Source organism: Mauremys reevesii, linkage group 1 (assembly GCF_016161935.1).
Source record: "Mauremys reevesii isolate NIE-2019 linkage group 1, ASM1616193v1, whole genome shotgun sequence".
NCBI lineage: Eukaryota > Metazoa > Chordata > Testudines > Geoemydidae > Mauremys > Mauremys reevesii.
In genome coordinates this window covers 165,070,428-165,088,155 of record NC_052623.1, presented here as the reverse complement: position 1 = coordinate 165,088,155, position 17,728 = coordinate 165,070,428, and the positions used below count along the sequence as shown (strand labels likewise).

Sequence of the window (17,728 nt, the reverse complement as noted above, 5' to 3'; positions counted from 1 at the left end):
AGAATTTTGATGCCTTTACAAAAATGTTCACTGTAAATGCACTCTGTGCTTCTCCAAAGATAGAAAGGAGTCAGGGCTAAAGAAATTTTACAAGTGAATCCTATTACTGATATTGATTATGATTAGCTACAAGTGCTTTGATCTCATTGTTTGATTGACCTTCCAAACTAGTGTCACTAATGTATTTATCCAACTTAATTCCTGGAAGAGTACAATGATGCCAAGACTTACATGGGTTAATTTTTTAAAATTAAAAATGTCCTGCAATGAGAAAACTGACATTGTCTGCACTGTCAAGAAGAAACCCGATGCACAGCTCTCCCATATTACATTTTGTACGGTGTGCTGCACACAAAGTCAGTCTAGTATATTTTTTGTTCTCTCGAGTCGGTTTTCATTTTGAAAACATGATTTCAGAAGGTACAAGTTTGGCTTTAGTGTTTTTTTTTTTAAAGTACAATACCACAAAGTATTTTCAAGCATTTACTTTGTTATTCACACTTTGCAGCCGTAGTCAATGAATATCCGCAAATGTTTTACAGTACATGAGGTTCTGATACATAGAGAATCAATTATGCATTCACATATGATAATGTAGATTAAGTTTCAGAACATATATTTGTCACTAAAAAAACCAAATGTGCAACATTTCCCTGAGCCACCCCAAAATAGAAACACTGATTGCATATTCACATCTGGAACATGAATGAAGAATTCTATAAAGAAGTAGGAGTACAGATATATACTTTGAGACACTTAAACTACAGTTGTTCACTGTGCATACTCAGCGCAGTATATGGTGCAAGAATTGATTTTTTTTTAATATTAGGAAAAATATTCCATATAAGTGGAATGTAAATCAGAATAAGGGGAAAACCATTTCATTTCCCTTCTCTCTACCACATTCATTTGAGCCAGAAATACTTTCATTGTGCAACTCCACAGATTTTTTCACTTCTTGGGCAGTTCCTGGAATGGCAAAGAAACTATGTAAAGAGAAATACAGAGTTTTAATGAAGAGTGAAATTGGAAACATTAATCACTTATTGGTGTCTCAAAATTTGTATGCTATTAGCAGAGATATCACAACACTTGTAAGTGCAGTAACAAACTTTTCTACTGAATACAGCCCTGAAATTTCTAAACAGTTACTCAGTAGATTTACTCATTCTAAACACAGTGATATGCACAATACACAGGTTAGAAAATATAGCTCACACACAAAACAGATGCTATTTTTATAAAAGAATGGGATATCTGCTAGAATATTGGTACTTGTCCAAAATTCACAAAATGTGACAGTAAATTTTTTTCAGTCCATCTCAGTTATGTCTCAAATGTGTCTGAGTCCACTTTTTTCCTGGAATATTTTTTTTTAAATATGATTTAGAAATGAAGTATTTGGCAAATACTTGTGAAAAATGCAAACACACTATTAATGCTCAGAATTATGTATGTACTCCCTAAAAATATAAAACATATTTTGCTTATTTATTATATAAAACAAAACTGTTGAAATGTTAATAAATACTGTAGCCAAAGGAGTAATAGGTTTGATTTTTTTTTAAATATAAGCATAAGGTATCATTAAGAATGACAGACACATAGTGGAGATTTTTTTGAACATTTAGAGTTTTTAATTGTAATCAAAGCTGTGACAACATAACGTAGATTATTCTTTCAAACTATAAAATGCAAGGATTTAATTAATTTTATTCCAACTATGCATAGCAGTTTTATAGAAATAGCCTTATCTTTAAGGACTGAAAATAACCCTGTCTGCTGAATAAAACCTACCAATGGAGTATTTTAAATACATCACAAATTTACAGCAGGAGAAAATCTCAAATTGCAAGAAATATGGGTACCATAATAAAATACTTTTGACAGCACTTCGAGAAAATTGTTTGAGATGTGGCATCAGCCTAAATATGAAATAGGTGTTTTACTAATCTAGATATTTTAATACCACCACATTTTGGGATGGCTGACTTTCCACCTTTGCCCGTACATATTTCTATGCTTTATCTAATTTGAATAGGGATTTTTTTAAATAAGAAAAAGTAGTAGTTATATAAAAACTCTGACTTTTGTGTAAAAAAAAAAAAAAGTTTGGCATAAAAACAGTGAGATTACCGACTGTGTTCCCCATATACCTTAAGATGAGTGTAGAATAAAAAGGCTTTCTTGACAGTGACAGCTGCTGGTCAGAATGGCCTTACTCAGCTGTTCTGCATAAAACAGGAATTTGCTTTGTAAAATTATGTGGTACATCTGAAGCAAAAGTCAGGTTTATGACAAATATTTCATCCAACTGAAGGCTGTTTTTCCCCTCTCAAGACAATAGGTAGTCTTGTATACACGAGAACAAGCCATTAAAAAGCGTAAAGGAAAAGTTGTATTCCCACACGATCTACTTATGCTCTGACATGTCCACACTTCATTCGTTTTCATTTACAAAAAGGAAATTAAATAATTTTTCCAATGCAGACATGTCCAGAATAGCATTACAGCGTAAAACATAAACAAAATATGGTTTTCATTAAGAACCCCCCACGGAAATCCAAAAAGCAACGACAGGAGCTATGAAAGACTATTGGCATTTTATTATATAGTTGAAGATATCTATCTGCCTGCTCTACAGGTCCTGTGGCATTTCAGCTAAGTGAAGTTTTATAGACACTCAGCTCTGCCCACAAGTACATTTCCCCCCTTAGTCTTTTTATTGGGATAATGCGCCTACTGCAACATTCATGCAAGTGGGTCTTGGTCTGGCTAGCTGGAGGAAAAGGGGTGTTGCCCCTTTAACAGCTCCCTTTCAGCAGATGGGGAGAAAGGGGCAGTTTTCAGGTACTGACAGGAAGGGCAGAAAGCAGTTGGGCCCAGGTCAGTTGAGGGTTGCTGCATTACCCTCCTGCTGACCGAAAGAGTGTGTGTGGGCGGGGTGGGAGGTATTTATACCCATGCAGCCCTACCAACCCATGTGGGCAGGCCTACATTCCTATGCAGAGTCCCAAAGAAGTCAATGATGCTCCAGGAAGGCAGACAGGTCTGTATCAGTACATCTATATGCAGAAATAGGATTCTGTAAAGTGTTACATGGGCTTAAACTGCACATTTTGGACCTAGATGTTGATCCAAATGTTCCCAATGTTTTGGGGTGTTTGTACCCAGGGTTTTGGATCAGTCCATGACCGAGATGAGGGCATGCTACCACATTCAAATCTGGATCCAAATTTCCTGAAGTTTGGGTGTATTTCAATCAGGGGACTGTGTTTCAGGTTAATCTCATATGGAAATTTTCAGAAGAACTACTGCTGCTACTGATCTCACTACAGTATGGGCCATATATTGTCACATTTCAAATGTAAGTCACATTCAGACAAAAAAAAATCAGTGGTATCATATGCCCGTAAGTGTGTTAATTCTGCTTTACAAAAAGGCTGCCTGACTGTGCCCTGATAGTGCCAGTCAGGTTTTATATTAAGGACTGTACCACAAACAGCAGTTTTCTAGATTAATTCAGCTACACAAGAGTGAGATTGGGAATGTACTGCTCTGCATTAAGGGAAGGTTTTCATGATGAAATAAACCAGACCAAGAAGAACCAAGAGCATTGTTGAATTTTCTTTTCACTGTTTATAGCTGCGGATGCTGGCAAGGAGTAAAAAGCAATATCAAAATTCTGCAGTTGACAAGTAGCAACATGCATCGTTCATAAACTGTATAAAGAAAAGGTAGAGAAGAAGAGTAGACAACACTACATTGCAAGAGTTCCTCTCAGTATTTAAGATTAGTAGCTCAAACTTAAATTTGAGTATTAAAAATAAATACTCATGTATATCTATAAGTCAGTAGTCAAAAGTTCCCAGCCCAAAGTAGTATTAAAATCTAACCAAAATCTTGTGAGAGGGAAGTTGGGCATTATTGTTTAAACATAGTATATTAAATAAGTCATTCAATATTTAGTCTCAGTTGTGTTACTTCTATCATTTTTTGGTGTGCAGTCCTGTCTGATGCAAGAAACTGACTGTTTTGTAAGGCAGAAAGTGAGAGAAACTATGACATGGAGGGCAAAATCCTCACTTTAAATACACAGAAAACTTAATCGCTAGCAATTTACTGACAAAGCATCCAAATCCCAGTAAATCAGGATTACTCTAATCTACCATTACAGGCCAACTCTCCTTTACGATTTCTTGGATTTGTAATTGAGCTGATCTCCTTATATTGGTTATTTATGAAGTGAACTTTAACCCATAAGTTCCATTTCTGGCTAGAAGACAGGAATGTATTTGTGAGAACCCACTTGGTTGAGCCAAACTTCCTAAGGGAAGGGTGTAGTAATAACCAATGGCAGTCCACAGTAGGAGACATAGCTGGCTATTGGCCAGGTCACACCTGATGTCTATTGATGTGTGGTGATTGGCTTGAAGTCATTGCTCAGGTGACCAGGCTGTAAATGAAAATTTGACTGGTCCAGGAGAAGAACCTGAAAGCATATCCGCGCAGTTCGGAGCTCAAGTTCAGCTTCTCGCCTATGCCCTCCAGTCACATACTGTCTTATCTACTGTATCTGACCCAGCCTCTACAGCAATTAGGTAAGGTTGGAGGCCTGACTGCAGGGCACTTCCAAGTAAACAATCCTTAAATTCCTTGGGTTCAATTATTAACACCACAATAGGAGGCTTGCTTTGGGAAATAGTATGGAAGTACAATAAAAGAGATTTTAGAGATATGGTAGGAACAGAGGTTCTCACTGGAGTAGTTGCTAGCAGAGGAGACCTTAAGAACAAGGTTCCTTTTCGTATTTCATCATTTGGATGGGGTTCACCTCTCAGGGACTGAGTGAAGTACAGTCAACACTGATATCAATTCTTGAACTGAGTGTTTGATGGCCAATAGCATAGGGGATGACAACTAAGTGATTCACTAATTGCATATATGGTAGGCAATTCTTGTGGAGGGTTAAGAGCTCTTGAAAGAAAGACCATGATACAAGGAGGAATGGGGTGATTTACTAAGAATCAGAGCTAATTAACAGGCTAAGAAAACCAGAAAATATCTATATCTTGGGAGTTATAAATTAACCCAGTTCACAGGCACTGCTGGTGGGGAAGTCCAAGCATAAGGCCACCACAAGAGAGGTGCAAAGGGCCCACAGGCCAGAGATCCAGCTACAGAATGATGAAAGGATATAGAAGCCCACTGGGAGCAGAGCCAAATCAGCAAAGTTGCTCGTTATTTCTAAAGGGTGGGAGGGACTATAATCTAAGTATACAGTGAGTATACAGTTAACTTAATAAACTTGCAGAATTCTTCCCACTTTCCCTTATGGGTGTGTGGTGAGTTCTTCCACGAGTCCCCTCCACAGCTGACATCAGCAGAACTCATTTCTTTAAAATCTCATAGTAAGTATTTTAAACATTTTACTGCTTATACCCAAAGCAAAACCACAACAGATGCATTATTCAAACACATTTTTTTAAAAACAAATATATGCAGTCTTTTTAGTTTCTTAAATATATTGAATTAATGATGAGCTTAACATATTCCTTTGCAAATACCTCCCTACTGTAAATGCTTACAACAAACAATACCATTAGTGAATTTTTAAAGAAATAGCAATTAGCGAAAGATTACGGGTCTCCAGTAATGGGATGATAACTAACTTTTGTAGCAACTTTCAACTAAGCTATCCATGTTAAGAAAGAAGAAACTAAAGACTGGTAAAAACTGATTTCTCTTAATCATAAGCTACCTCTCACCTCTATGCTTAAAAATATGCAACATGAAAAATGCATAGAAAATACTAACTGGTCCTTAGGGCCACTGGCTAGAAAACACAGCAGAAATTAAATAATAATGTAAAATGCTATATGTAGCTTTTACACTTCACCTCCAAATCATTCCAGTTTGATATATTGTGTATAGCCAAGATCAGCTGCTAGGTGCTGAATACTGAACAATCTTTTTAGAGCAGCTTTTTCACCAACTCTAAGGTCTACTGCTGCTTTGAGATAATAAGGTTTTTCAGCATGTCAAATGAGTTGCCATCTGGGTGCACAGACTCTACACCTTTGCCTTCCTCATGAACTTGAAGGAATCCACAATCATCTATTCCAACTATCCATGCTAATGGGCCCTCTTCACTCCAGAGACGGACGTGCCTACCACTACAAGAAAAAAAGAAAAAAAAGAAAAGAAAAGGGAGCACCAGTTAATTATTTAAAAATAAACTTGGAACACGTCACAAAAGTAACCCATTATATTGTTACATGTGAACTTTTCCCTCCTCTGAAACTAAATGAAAATGAAACTGGTTGAAATTCACCAGAGCTGGTTGTGAATTTTATATCAGTTATAAAAACAATTCAACAAGGATGACTAACAAACAGTAATCATGATAAATACTATAGAGAGAGAGCATTGAGTCTTCTATAAAGTCAGTGTTATTCCTCATTTCTCTGAATCTTTAGAGATAATAATGACCTTCAGTAGAGCTCCTTTATTTTCTCCTTAGACCCCCTTTTGCAGAATGCATGGTTAAAATTCACACTATTTTTACAACGTAATTTTTGATAAATTAGTACAGCACAATTTCAACATAAGCAAAACAAATAGCTATAAAACCCCAAATATTCTCATTGTTTCATGAGATGGTACATGCAAGATGCCTAACAAAGTTTTGTAATAAATGCCAATACATTAACATTTTGATCTATGCTATTCTAACACCAATATAAATACTGAAAGTATGCTCTTACGTAAAACCCAACTAAGTCACTACTGCTTGAAAAGGCAATCTAGTGGAACATTCACAGTGCAAGGCAAGACATCTATGAGTTATTCCCAATTCTCTAAAGGGAAAGTTTAGGAAAAGATGAATAGAAGAGACAGCTATACTTACGCATGTATCCAGTATTTATAATATAAGGGAAGAACTCCATCAGGTCCTTTTTCCTGAAATATGTCTATCAGTCTTTCCAGCACAGTTACACTCCTAGCAATCAGGTAGTCTACTGTTAAGGACCTTAGTTTTGTCATATTTTTCTTATTGTACTCCATGATGAGATCATTGATGCATATGGTGGGATTGCTATTATTCACATTAAATCCATAGCCTGAGAAAGAAAAATCAAGAGCGCGGAGTAGGAAATATTGCCTATTTCTTATCATATAACAAATGCATTTGCACTGTCTTCGATCATTTGGTGCAAAGTTTTCTAAAGGTTTTCATAAAGGATTTTCCCACCATTGTACCGTTTTTCATCAATCTCTTGCATTCCCAAATCCACGTATGCAGCTAATTACACTCAGAGCCTAGTTAACATTTATGTCCACATCCTCCCTTAAACTCCTTTCTGCCAATAAATGCCAGTTCAAATAGCCCCAATACAGTCCCATCAAGAAAATGCCATCCTACCAAACTCCTAACTTGTGACTAAAGTGAAGATTTAGGAATAAGGGAAGTGCTAGCTGTGCTGTCTCGACTGCCAATAATAAACTGAAAATCCCTTAAATTGTGGTATTGACAGCCAGCTACCAAACTATCTGAAAGCAGACGATTAACCACACTATGAATCTAGCAGCCTAGAATGTGACAAGAGTCTCTTCTATTTACTACAGTTAACTGATTTCACATTCTGGAAAATAAGCCTTTTTTCCTCAGCTCATAAGTCAGCAATTGGCTTTCTGGGAAAAGCCCTGCAGAGTCAGACTTTCAGGGTTAGACTCCAGATAGTTTAAGCTGTCTTGCCATAATATCCTTTTGAAGCCTCAAGTTTCTCACTGAGATCTCTCCAGCTAGGATACTGTTGGCAAAAAGCCATTCTTATTATATGGCTCTTGGGGACCTTTCTTGCAGCCTCCTCAAACAGGCTTTGAGAGATGTAAGAAAATCTTGTATTAACTATTTATTCCCTCCTTCCCCCCATATAATGTGGATTTTCCTTTCCCTGTGCAGTTAGGCCAGACTTGTCACTCAGGCTCAGGAGTAAACTGCCTTCTTCTGTAGGAAGCCGTAGATTATATTATTTTATAAACTTAATGAGATCATGAAAACATGGAATTAATTCACCCAGAATTATCTGGAGAGAGAAGGTTCTCTTCAGGAACTAAATTACTTTTTTTCTTTTTTAAATAACTAGAATATGCACACAAAAGAAAGATCTACAGTAATATCCAGCAAAATATATCAATACCACTGGAAGTAGGGAGAAGTGGAATATCTAACAAGAAAATGAGAAAAATTAACACAATATGATAAGAAGTAAACAACTCAAACACAGCTATTTGCACTCAAACATAGTACATATGAATAAAGACCTTAGCTACTAATGTACTATCAATTTCAAGATTTTTTCCAAAAACCTGTGACAGCAAAAGAGAAAACATCACCTATCTTGCAGAGCCTGACAAACATGTGAGCAGAGGATCAGACTGAAGCCTTAGAAATCTCTTCATAGGATATATGAAATGAGTGACCTGTCATGGTTAGAAAACCTGGTAATGCCAGTTAGTTAAAGAGTTTGTCTTTGGCCTTGTCTGCTTCTGAGATGGACACTTAAATTCAGCTGGGTTCCCTGGCAGAGAGGATCTTTGTCCTGATACAAAAAACAACGAGGAGTCCGGTGGCACCTTAAAGGCTAACAGAGTTATTTGGGCATAAGCTTTCGTGGGTAAAAAACCCACTTCTTCAGATGCATGGAGTGAAAATTACTGATACAGGCATAAATACATATTGGCACATGAAGAGACGGGAGTTACCTTACAAAACACGACTACCTCTCTTATAATCTAATCCTTCTAACCCTAGTATCAAAGTATCAGTTGTTTTATTAGCTGAAAAATGCAGTTTTAGTGGTTCCAAGACTGCCTGTGAATTTGACACGAATTTGTGGAACAGTTTCAACCAAAAGGTTTTGGGTTAGATTCTCAATGGGACTTTCAGAAAACAGGAGAAAGAGCCCTCCCTCCCTCTCCACTCATAACTAGGGTTAGAAGGTTGAGATTATCAGAGGGGTAGCCGTGTTTTGTAAGGTAACTCCCTTCTCTTCGTGTGCCAATATATATTTATGCCTGTATCTGTAATTTTCACTCCATGCATCTGAAGTAGTGAGGTTTTTTTAACCACAAAAGCTTATGCCCAAATAAATCTGTTGGTTTTTAAGGTGCCACCGGACTCCTCATTGTTTTTGTGGATACAGACTAACATGGCTACCCCTCTGATACTTTGTCCTGCTATACAGACTTTGTTGGCTCTTGGTATTTATTAACACCCCCCACATATTGAATAAGTTTAATTGGAATTAGATCACTCAACTTGGTTTACAATGAAGCCATGTGTCTGTAGAAAACGGATGGCACATTTTGCATATTGAGTTGTAGGAGTTTGACCATGCTACTAATCTAAGAATGGGTAGATTACTCTGTACTCTAAATGCTGTCACCAATACACTCAATACTGTTACCAGACACATATTCCTTGGAGGAAAAGAGGGAGAGGGTAGTCAGACAGAAAAGAACCTTCTATTGGTAGTGCAGACACTGGTACAGGAATCTCAGGAACTTCCAATTTAGAGGGTCTGATTAGTAAATGAAAATACAACAGAACTCTGATTTTATGAACACTGACTTTATGAACAACAGGTTATAGTAACAATTTTTTTGCCACTGAACATGCCTTCAGCCAACATTCAAGTGGCTGTATAGAGCTGAAAAAAAATGAGAGATTCTGTGGCAAAGAAGAGAAGAAGTTCTCTCCTAGACAAATTGGGCACACTACATCCATTTGCCACCATTCCTTACATACACTATCACTGACAACTGATAAATTAACTTATGAACGGAACTTGCTGTAATTTTTAGATTTCCAATTTTATGAATTTTTGCATTTCTTGAACTCCTTAATCGCCAATTAGTTCATAAAACTAAGGTTTTAATGTGTACCCTCTTTCCAGACCTACTTTTGTCATGAAGTCTCCACTGGAGATGACTAAGAGGATGGAATGAATAAGTTCCAATTTGAATTGGAATTTTTTGGTGCATTTATTTAGCAGCTCCATGTCTAACACTGAAATGTAATGAGTCAAGAGAAGTAATTGCTACAAAAAAGGTGTTTTTATTTATTTATTTTTAAGATGGGTTTTACCTTCTTGTCTTTAGATGATAAATTCTTTTGTAGGTATTATCCTTGGGTTAGAATGGCTCCGAAAAAAACATATGGAAGGACCAAATGCTCTAAAAGACAGAGAAGGCTTCATAACTGTCTCACAGGCCCTTCCATTCTCTTAAATTCATTAAAAAAGAAAATTGCCTTTCAAAGGTATGAGTTCAACAGAAGATGCAATGGCTGCAACTACGCTGAAGAGAAAAGAAATGACTAACTTAAACTGTTTCAGAGTGGTAGCCGTGTTAGTCTGTATCAGCAAAAACAATGAGGAGTCCTTGCGGCACCTTAGAGACTAACACATTTATTTGGGCATAAGCTTTCGTGGACTAGAACCCACTTCATCAGATGCATGGAGTGGGTTATAGCCCACGAAAGCTTATTCCCAAATAAATTATGCCACAAGGACTCCTTGTTGTTTTTGACTTAAACTGTGTAACTTGTTTGGATCTTTAAGCCATCTGAGTAGGAACCATGTCTTCATTCGCTCTGTAAAATACTGTGCACATATGTTGTGCTATGTACCAATACTAAACAACAATAATAATCTCCCTGTCTTAACATTCTGGATTTGTCAAGGAACTTCTATGTAGTTTTTAGACTTATCAAAAGATAAAGAATTGCTTTGAGGAGGCAGGACATTCTGGAACTCCCTACAGAGCACAGAGTTTGCTCCTGGGCACATGACAGATCTAGTCTACTCCTCACTTCATGGAGAAAGGAAAAGACATAGCATGCTTATTAGATAGGAAAAAACATTAAAAATATAGTAAACTTTTCTCCATGGTACCCTAACTTTGTGACTCAGTGTGAAAGACAATTTTCATCCTGTTATTTTTAATTCTTCAAAATCTTCTATATCAGTCCTGATGCTTGTGTTTAGCTTCTCCTGGCCAGCCATATGGAATGTTATAGATCACTGAAGACATCTATTTTTTGTGTTTTGTGAATATCATGGTTTGCATACCCACTTCTCATTTGCTCTTGTTCTTGTAGTTTGAACTCGTATAGGACATTAAGAATAATTAAATAGCTTTAGAAAAAATGGCCTGACAAGCCTGAAAATAATTTAGACACTTACCAATAAGTATGTGAAATGTGTCTCCCATAAGTGTAGAATTTACCAGAACCCCACCAAGCTTCATTAGGTCACTGTAGTAAATATCATTTGGCCACTTCACTCGCAGGTCAATATCCTAAAGAAATAAATGTATATGTATATAACCATATTATGCTATTCTTTTATAAAGACTGCCATCACTCAGTATTTCTGCTAATGCCATCTCTCTCTGCTACCTTGGAACATGATAATTTAGTTCTTTCTTAATTAAAGTAGATCAAAATGTTTTACAGAACAATGAGTCAGACACAGAACTATATTTTGAATTTGAGTTTTTATAACTAAGCACACATTTGAGGTACTCTGGTAAGTATAACAACATTAAGATGGAAACTCATGACTGTCAAAAATCCAAATATCAAGGAGAAAGTTGGTATTTTCACCTTGAAAAACTCTTTCTTGAGGCTTACTCCTCAACTCCAAATAAAGTAAATATCTGTAGGGGACTCTGCATCTTCTGGACGCCTTGACCTAGCCCAAGTTTTGTGGTGGTTTATTATGAAGGCTGGCAGCAATCACAGACAGCTGAGAGTAGTTATTTAGTAATAAGCTATACAGTAGATACTAATGGCTTGCAGGAACTATATATAATCAAAAATAGGGACTGCAAAGTGACTTGGCAGAGGTCTTCCCTAAAAATCTCAAAATCACAGACAATAGGTAATTAACCATTGGAACAATTTACCAAGAGTTACGGGGATTGTATATAACTGGCAATTTTGAAATCAAGATTGGATTTTTTAAGCAAAGAAACTAAAGTTTAAAAGGAATTATTTTGGGGAAATTCCTTGGCTTGTGTCAGACTACATGATCACAATGGTCCTTTCTAGTCTTTCGATCTATTAGTATATGAACAAATTTGTTGAATTTCTTTATTCGCCATAAAAATTTGTTTCAGGATAGAAATGATCTATTAAAGAAAGTCAACTTTGCTAAACACGCCTAGAACTGCCCACAATGAACAGAACAACTATATCGCAAGGTCCTTACAGAAAGAAATCAGACAGGGAGGCAATGACATCTTGAAGATCAGGAAGGAAATTCAGCAGTCAGGAGAAAATTCCAGTTCACAATTAACTATGTAAATAGTCCTAAAAATATTCACGTTTTATGCAGCTATGTTCAATCTATATCATGGTATTGGAAACACAAACTGCATCATATGACACCATTCCATTGCAATAGAGAAGTTTTTGTTAAAGCCACAGAACTGAATTAAACTTTGCACCAGCTACTTAAATGTAAAAAGAAAGCAAATGTGCTTCCTGGAGCTTAAAAAACTGCATATGACTGGATCCCAAGAGGCAAATAATGGGAGGTGCTCCATGACTACAAGAATCTGGTTACACCCTCTCCTTTTGTAGATCATGAAATCCTTTTACAGGATGTGTGAAAACTGCACCTGGGTCTATGTCTACTTTCCTGACAGATTTAAAGGCCAGGGAGGATTCCATTACACAGATGTCTCTGCATATCTGTACAGGAAATGCTAACTTATTCTGGTACCATACAAAATTGTAAGAGAACATCACTAGTTCATATTCATTACCACAAGCACTTGACTATCCACATTTCAGTGCAGATTTACAGAAGATTCTTTGGACATACAGTTTTCAAAGCATGCCACAGCTAAGCCATTCAGTATGTCAGGATTAACAGATCTTCTCAAGGCATCCTGTGCAGGTCATTACTCTGAGTAAATAAACTAACAGACTCAGGAGTTTGAAAAATACACATTGCTAGCTTGTCTACATGGGAAAGTTAGTGTGGAAAAAGTTAGGGTGTGAATTAAAAACGCAATAGCTATTTCACACTAACTCCACTTTAAAATACATTAAATTTAACCACACAAAGACACTCTAAGGGCTTGGCTACACTTGAGAGTTGCAGCGCTGGGAGTTACAGCGCTGGTCGTACAGCTGTGTAGGGAAAGCGCTGGTGTGTGGCCACACTCACAGCTACCAGCGCTGCAGTGTGGCCACATTTGCAGCGCTGTTGGGAGTGATGCATTATGGGCAGCTATCCCAGCATTCAGTGGCAGCAACGTGCTTTTCAAAAGAGGGGGGTGGGGTGTAGTGTGACAGGGAGCGGGGGAGAGAGAGAGAGTGGATTTTTGGAGCCGACACGGTGTATCAGCTCCCTGCCTTGCAAAATCAGAAAATTTTCCCGACCCCTTACTCTTAACTGCAAACAGCCTGCAGACCAGATAAGCAGTTGCTCCAATGGACTCCCTTTCTCCGCCCCGCCCCCGCTGTTTCTCTCATCAAGCAAACACTCAACCCCTGTGAATAAGCCAGGCAGGGGGATATCTCATTTGATTGTTCACAGTCAGTTATAGATTGATCACGGCAAACAGGAACTTGTGTTTGTTTTTTAGATAAGCAGCTCCCGGAGCCCCGAGTTCACAACAAAACAAAGAGAGGCTGCATAACAAAACAAAGAGAGTAATTTAGTTAAAAGCATTCTGGGATATCTCCTAATACCCTGGAGGCCAATAATAGCGCTGGTGTGTGGCCACACCTGACGAGCAGCACTGCATCACCAGCGCTGCACTCGTTACACCTCAAGCAAACCAGGTGTACAGCCAGCGCTGCAGCCAGGGAGTTGCAGCGCTGGATGTGCCTTGCAGGTGTGGACAGTTACTAAGCTGCAGCGCTGGAAAGCCTCCGCCAGCGCTGCAACTCTCAAGTGTAGCCAAGTCCTTAGTCCAGAATGAGAGTGCCATGTGGTGACCTAGGGCACCATAGCAATTGCGCTTTAAATTTACACCCCAGCCTGTTTTGCACTAACTTCCCAAGTAGACAAGCCAATAGACCACAGATATTTGTACTGCTAAGGAACTAACTGATGGATATGGAGAACAGCAGATATTTCTACTATAGTACTAATTTTCAAGATGAACTATAGTGGTGACGTGAGTTTTTTGTTGTAATATAATGAGGCAAGACGAGCTGCTGCATAATGACCATTGTTTCCAAAGGATTTACTGTCAAAATATAAAATACAATGCATTATTTTGCACTGATTTAGCAGGTTACATGTAGTGGTGACATGTTATTTTTATTTGTAAGTTATATACTGGCTCCTAAATACTGTTCTGAGTCAGGGACAGTAGAAAATATCTAGTACATAAGGTTTGTTTGTATTCAGAGCACTGTTATCTGCAAATGAAACTGAATTGAATTGTCAGATTTTCCCACTGAGAATCCAGAACTGTGGACAGTAGCTTGAACTGCTGTCCATTTAGAACTGTGAACACTAAAGACACAGCCCCAAAAATGACTGACTGATAAACTGAGACACGTACATTTGATATTTTTGTATGAAAATTCCGGAATGGAATTTGAGCATAATAAAACAACATTAAAAGTATGTTAAAGTAATAATAAAGGTCTGACATGCAAAAAGGTATGGAAATGTAGAACTAAGATTGAAACCTCATCCATAACGTAGCCCATTGTTCCTAGCTACTGAAGCTCATATGGCATATATGTTCATCCACCACGTGGAGAGCCTTGCATTACCCTAGGTCCAATGGGGCAATTTAAGAATAGAGTTTCAGATTTAACTTTGAATTTCTTTGCTTTCATGGATTTGAGTCAGACTCTTAACATTGTTTTAATCCATTGCCTGTCTTTAATTTCCTTTCTTTAAAAAAATCTCAAATGGAGTACAGAAATCCTTTCTTCCACTGAGTTCAGGATGATGACAAACTGTCAAAGCATATTTAGTGATTCCTCTTAATTTAGTGATCACTGATCTGATGGAATTTAATAGCTCCAAATTATGTAGTTAATTCATTCTTAGGGGGTGGAGTGTGTTTCTTTCAAGATAAACTCAACTTCTTTATGGTCAGAACAAGCTATTCTAAAAATATAAATGTATACTTGGTAGACTCAACTGTATATGTTATTGACACAATCATTCCTTCTGTGTTAATATCATCATCTATTGTGTCAATCAAGTTGCTACTCCTGAATAGTCTAATTTAAAAAAAAAATTCATTGAAAAGTAGCCACTATATATACCACAATATGAAGAGAGGTGCAGAAGCAAGAAGATTCTTAAACTATTATGTCTATTTTTGCTTTTGGACTCACACTTTAAAAAAGTAACCCCTCTCCCCCTTTTATTTTCAATAGTTAAAAATACTGACCTTCCCAGCCAAAGATTTTGTATTGAAAATTTCAGTCTGGAGCAATTTTTACAGTCAAGTTATTAAGTGCTGAAGCTAGGAGGTTTTAATAGAAGGGCTGACAGACCCTAAACTACAGCAAAGCTACTGGGTGCCACTATAATAAAGTTCATGTGTAAATGTGCATAAGACATTCATTTTGAGTAATATAGGAAACATGTGCTTTAGTTAACTACTTCTGTAAAATACTGAAGTTTTATAGTTAGCAAATATTAGAATATGGTAACATTAAAAAAAGAGATATATGAGGTGAAGAAGAAGATTGGTTCTTCATTTGAACACTGACGACAGGACATTTGATTCCCTCCTGAGAGCAATACTCTTAACTTTTTCTTTAAAAATCAGTTTTCAATCTTCAGAAAGATTTGGAAAAAATCCTTTAAAAGGGAACAAGTGGACTCTGAAATGCACCAACAAAAAAAGCATTTATCGGTTTTGTTCCGTTTTTCTTCTCACTTTTCCTCAACACTTTCATAACCAAAACAAATGAATCCAACACTTAGACAAAGCAAAAGGTAAATCCATCTTCACTGATGGAATCTGAGGCTCAAATGCTCATCAGATTATAAGTGAAATGAGTTTGCTAGACTCAATCTAATCAATAGCAGGCACTCACTTTGCAAGCACCAGATCTATTAAAAACACATATAAATGAATCAGAAGGCTAAATCCATCCATTCTTTTAATCACACAGCAATTATACAATCCAGTATTACTAAAGAGCTAAACTCATTGGCAGTGATACTCAGACCTCAGCGGTTCAGGAGACAATTTAGGGATCAACATTACCCAAAAGAGGCACAGTAGTGTGAATTTATTGTTGCATTTACTATGATACTATGTATTAATATTTAAACGGTATGACAAGAAATATTTAGTTTTTAACATTTTATTTTTTATATATATGTAATATATATATAAAAATTCACACAGCAAAATGACTGACCAAGTATTATTATTTTTGGTTAATAACATAGCAAAAGCATCCTGATTGGTTAATAATTAAATCATACAGTGTTTTAATATCATGTTCTGCAAAGAGCCAGAGTAGACACATTAAAGAGTCACTTGCGGCTTGTGAGCCTCAGTTTGAGTATCACTGATCTATGGTTTCAATGACACAACCTAGTTATGAAGGTCAGGTTAAAGACTGAACTCAATGAAATGTGAAAATAATAGGAATATTAAAATGAATTAAAATTAGATACCTGATATCCAGGTATTGATCGCACCGATTCCACCACAGCCAGGGACACCAGGTGCTGAATAAAAGGAATTCTCTGTCCCAGCTGGGAACACAAAGGAATGGAAACATGTAATGTTGATAGAGCACATCCCACAGGACTGAGCCAGACATTTCCACCACGACCTGAAAAAAATCCACAACACTGAATAAACAAACACGTAAGACAGAGAAATCGTGAGGGTTTTTTGTTTTGTTTTTACAAAGTTCACACTAGTTGATGTAGAAAGCAGCAGCATAAGAATTAGTTTATTCAAAAATAGCACCCATTTGAAAAAATCTACAAGGAGGGCTCTAAAACTGTTCCAGCTTATTTCAAAGAAAAACTACATTCAATTTTATAGCTATTTTAAAGTATTGGTTTTGTTAATGTGTGTTCAGGTAATCATGTTTATAGAAACTTCATAAAGAAATCAAAAGCATTGCACACGATATGTTCCCCAAAATTCCTTGGTATCTTGTATATCATGTTTTTATGAACGACTTATGTTTGGTTTTAAATAAAAAAGTACTTGTGAAACGTTCCTGGAGATTGAAGCCTTCTATCTATCCACAGAACAGAGTCCATGCATGTAGTTCTCAACCTATTTACCATTGTGGGCCACATTTGTAGCATTTTGTGTGTTATATGGGTCACACCCACACAAAAAACATGCTCAGTGTCTGATCCTGAGGATGTCACATGAGACACAGCTGTGTGCTGATTGGGCTGCAAGTGACCTGTGGGCTGCAGGTTAAGAACCACTGCTCCATGTCAATTCAAGGCCCAGTCCTACTGCAATGAAATCAATGGGAGTTTTGGTTCTGGTTTGGTTCAGTACCAACTGTGGTTATGGCAGTTTGTGCCATATGGAAGACTTTTCAGTAGGAATTAAAACAATGCCACCAATTATTTCTATGTAAGCCACTAAACATCCAGGAGATTACTTCTGGTCATTTCTAACTTGGGCTGGATTCAGATTAGTAAGAGTAAAAGGGGGAAAAACTGCTATCCGATTA

General features: G+C 37.0%; 1 protein-coding gene across 2 annotated transcripts in view; it reads right to left on the bottom strand.

Annotated features, from left to right (window-relative positions):
* Positions 1-1,612: 1,612 nt before the first annotated feature.
* The window catches only part of HLCS (holocarboxylase synthetase), a 218,594-nt gene continuing 202,478 nt past the window's right edge, over positions 1,613-17,728 (bottom strand). For both annotated transcript variants that reach the window (XM_039539165.1, XM_039539172.1), the window contains exons 8-11: positions 16,695-16,855; positions 11,253-11,367; positions 6,911-7,124; positions 1,613-6,176 (exon numbers count right to left, since the gene is read on the bottom strand). In XM_039539165.1, the coding sequence (XP_039395099.1) occupies positions 6,005-6,176; positions 6,911-7,124; positions 11,253-11,367; positions 16,695-16,855 (662 nt within the window). In that variant the 3' untranslated portion in view covers positions 1,613-6,004. The remainder of the gene's footprint in view (positions 6,177-6,910; positions 7,125-11,252; positions 11,368-16,694; positions 16,856-17,728) is intronic.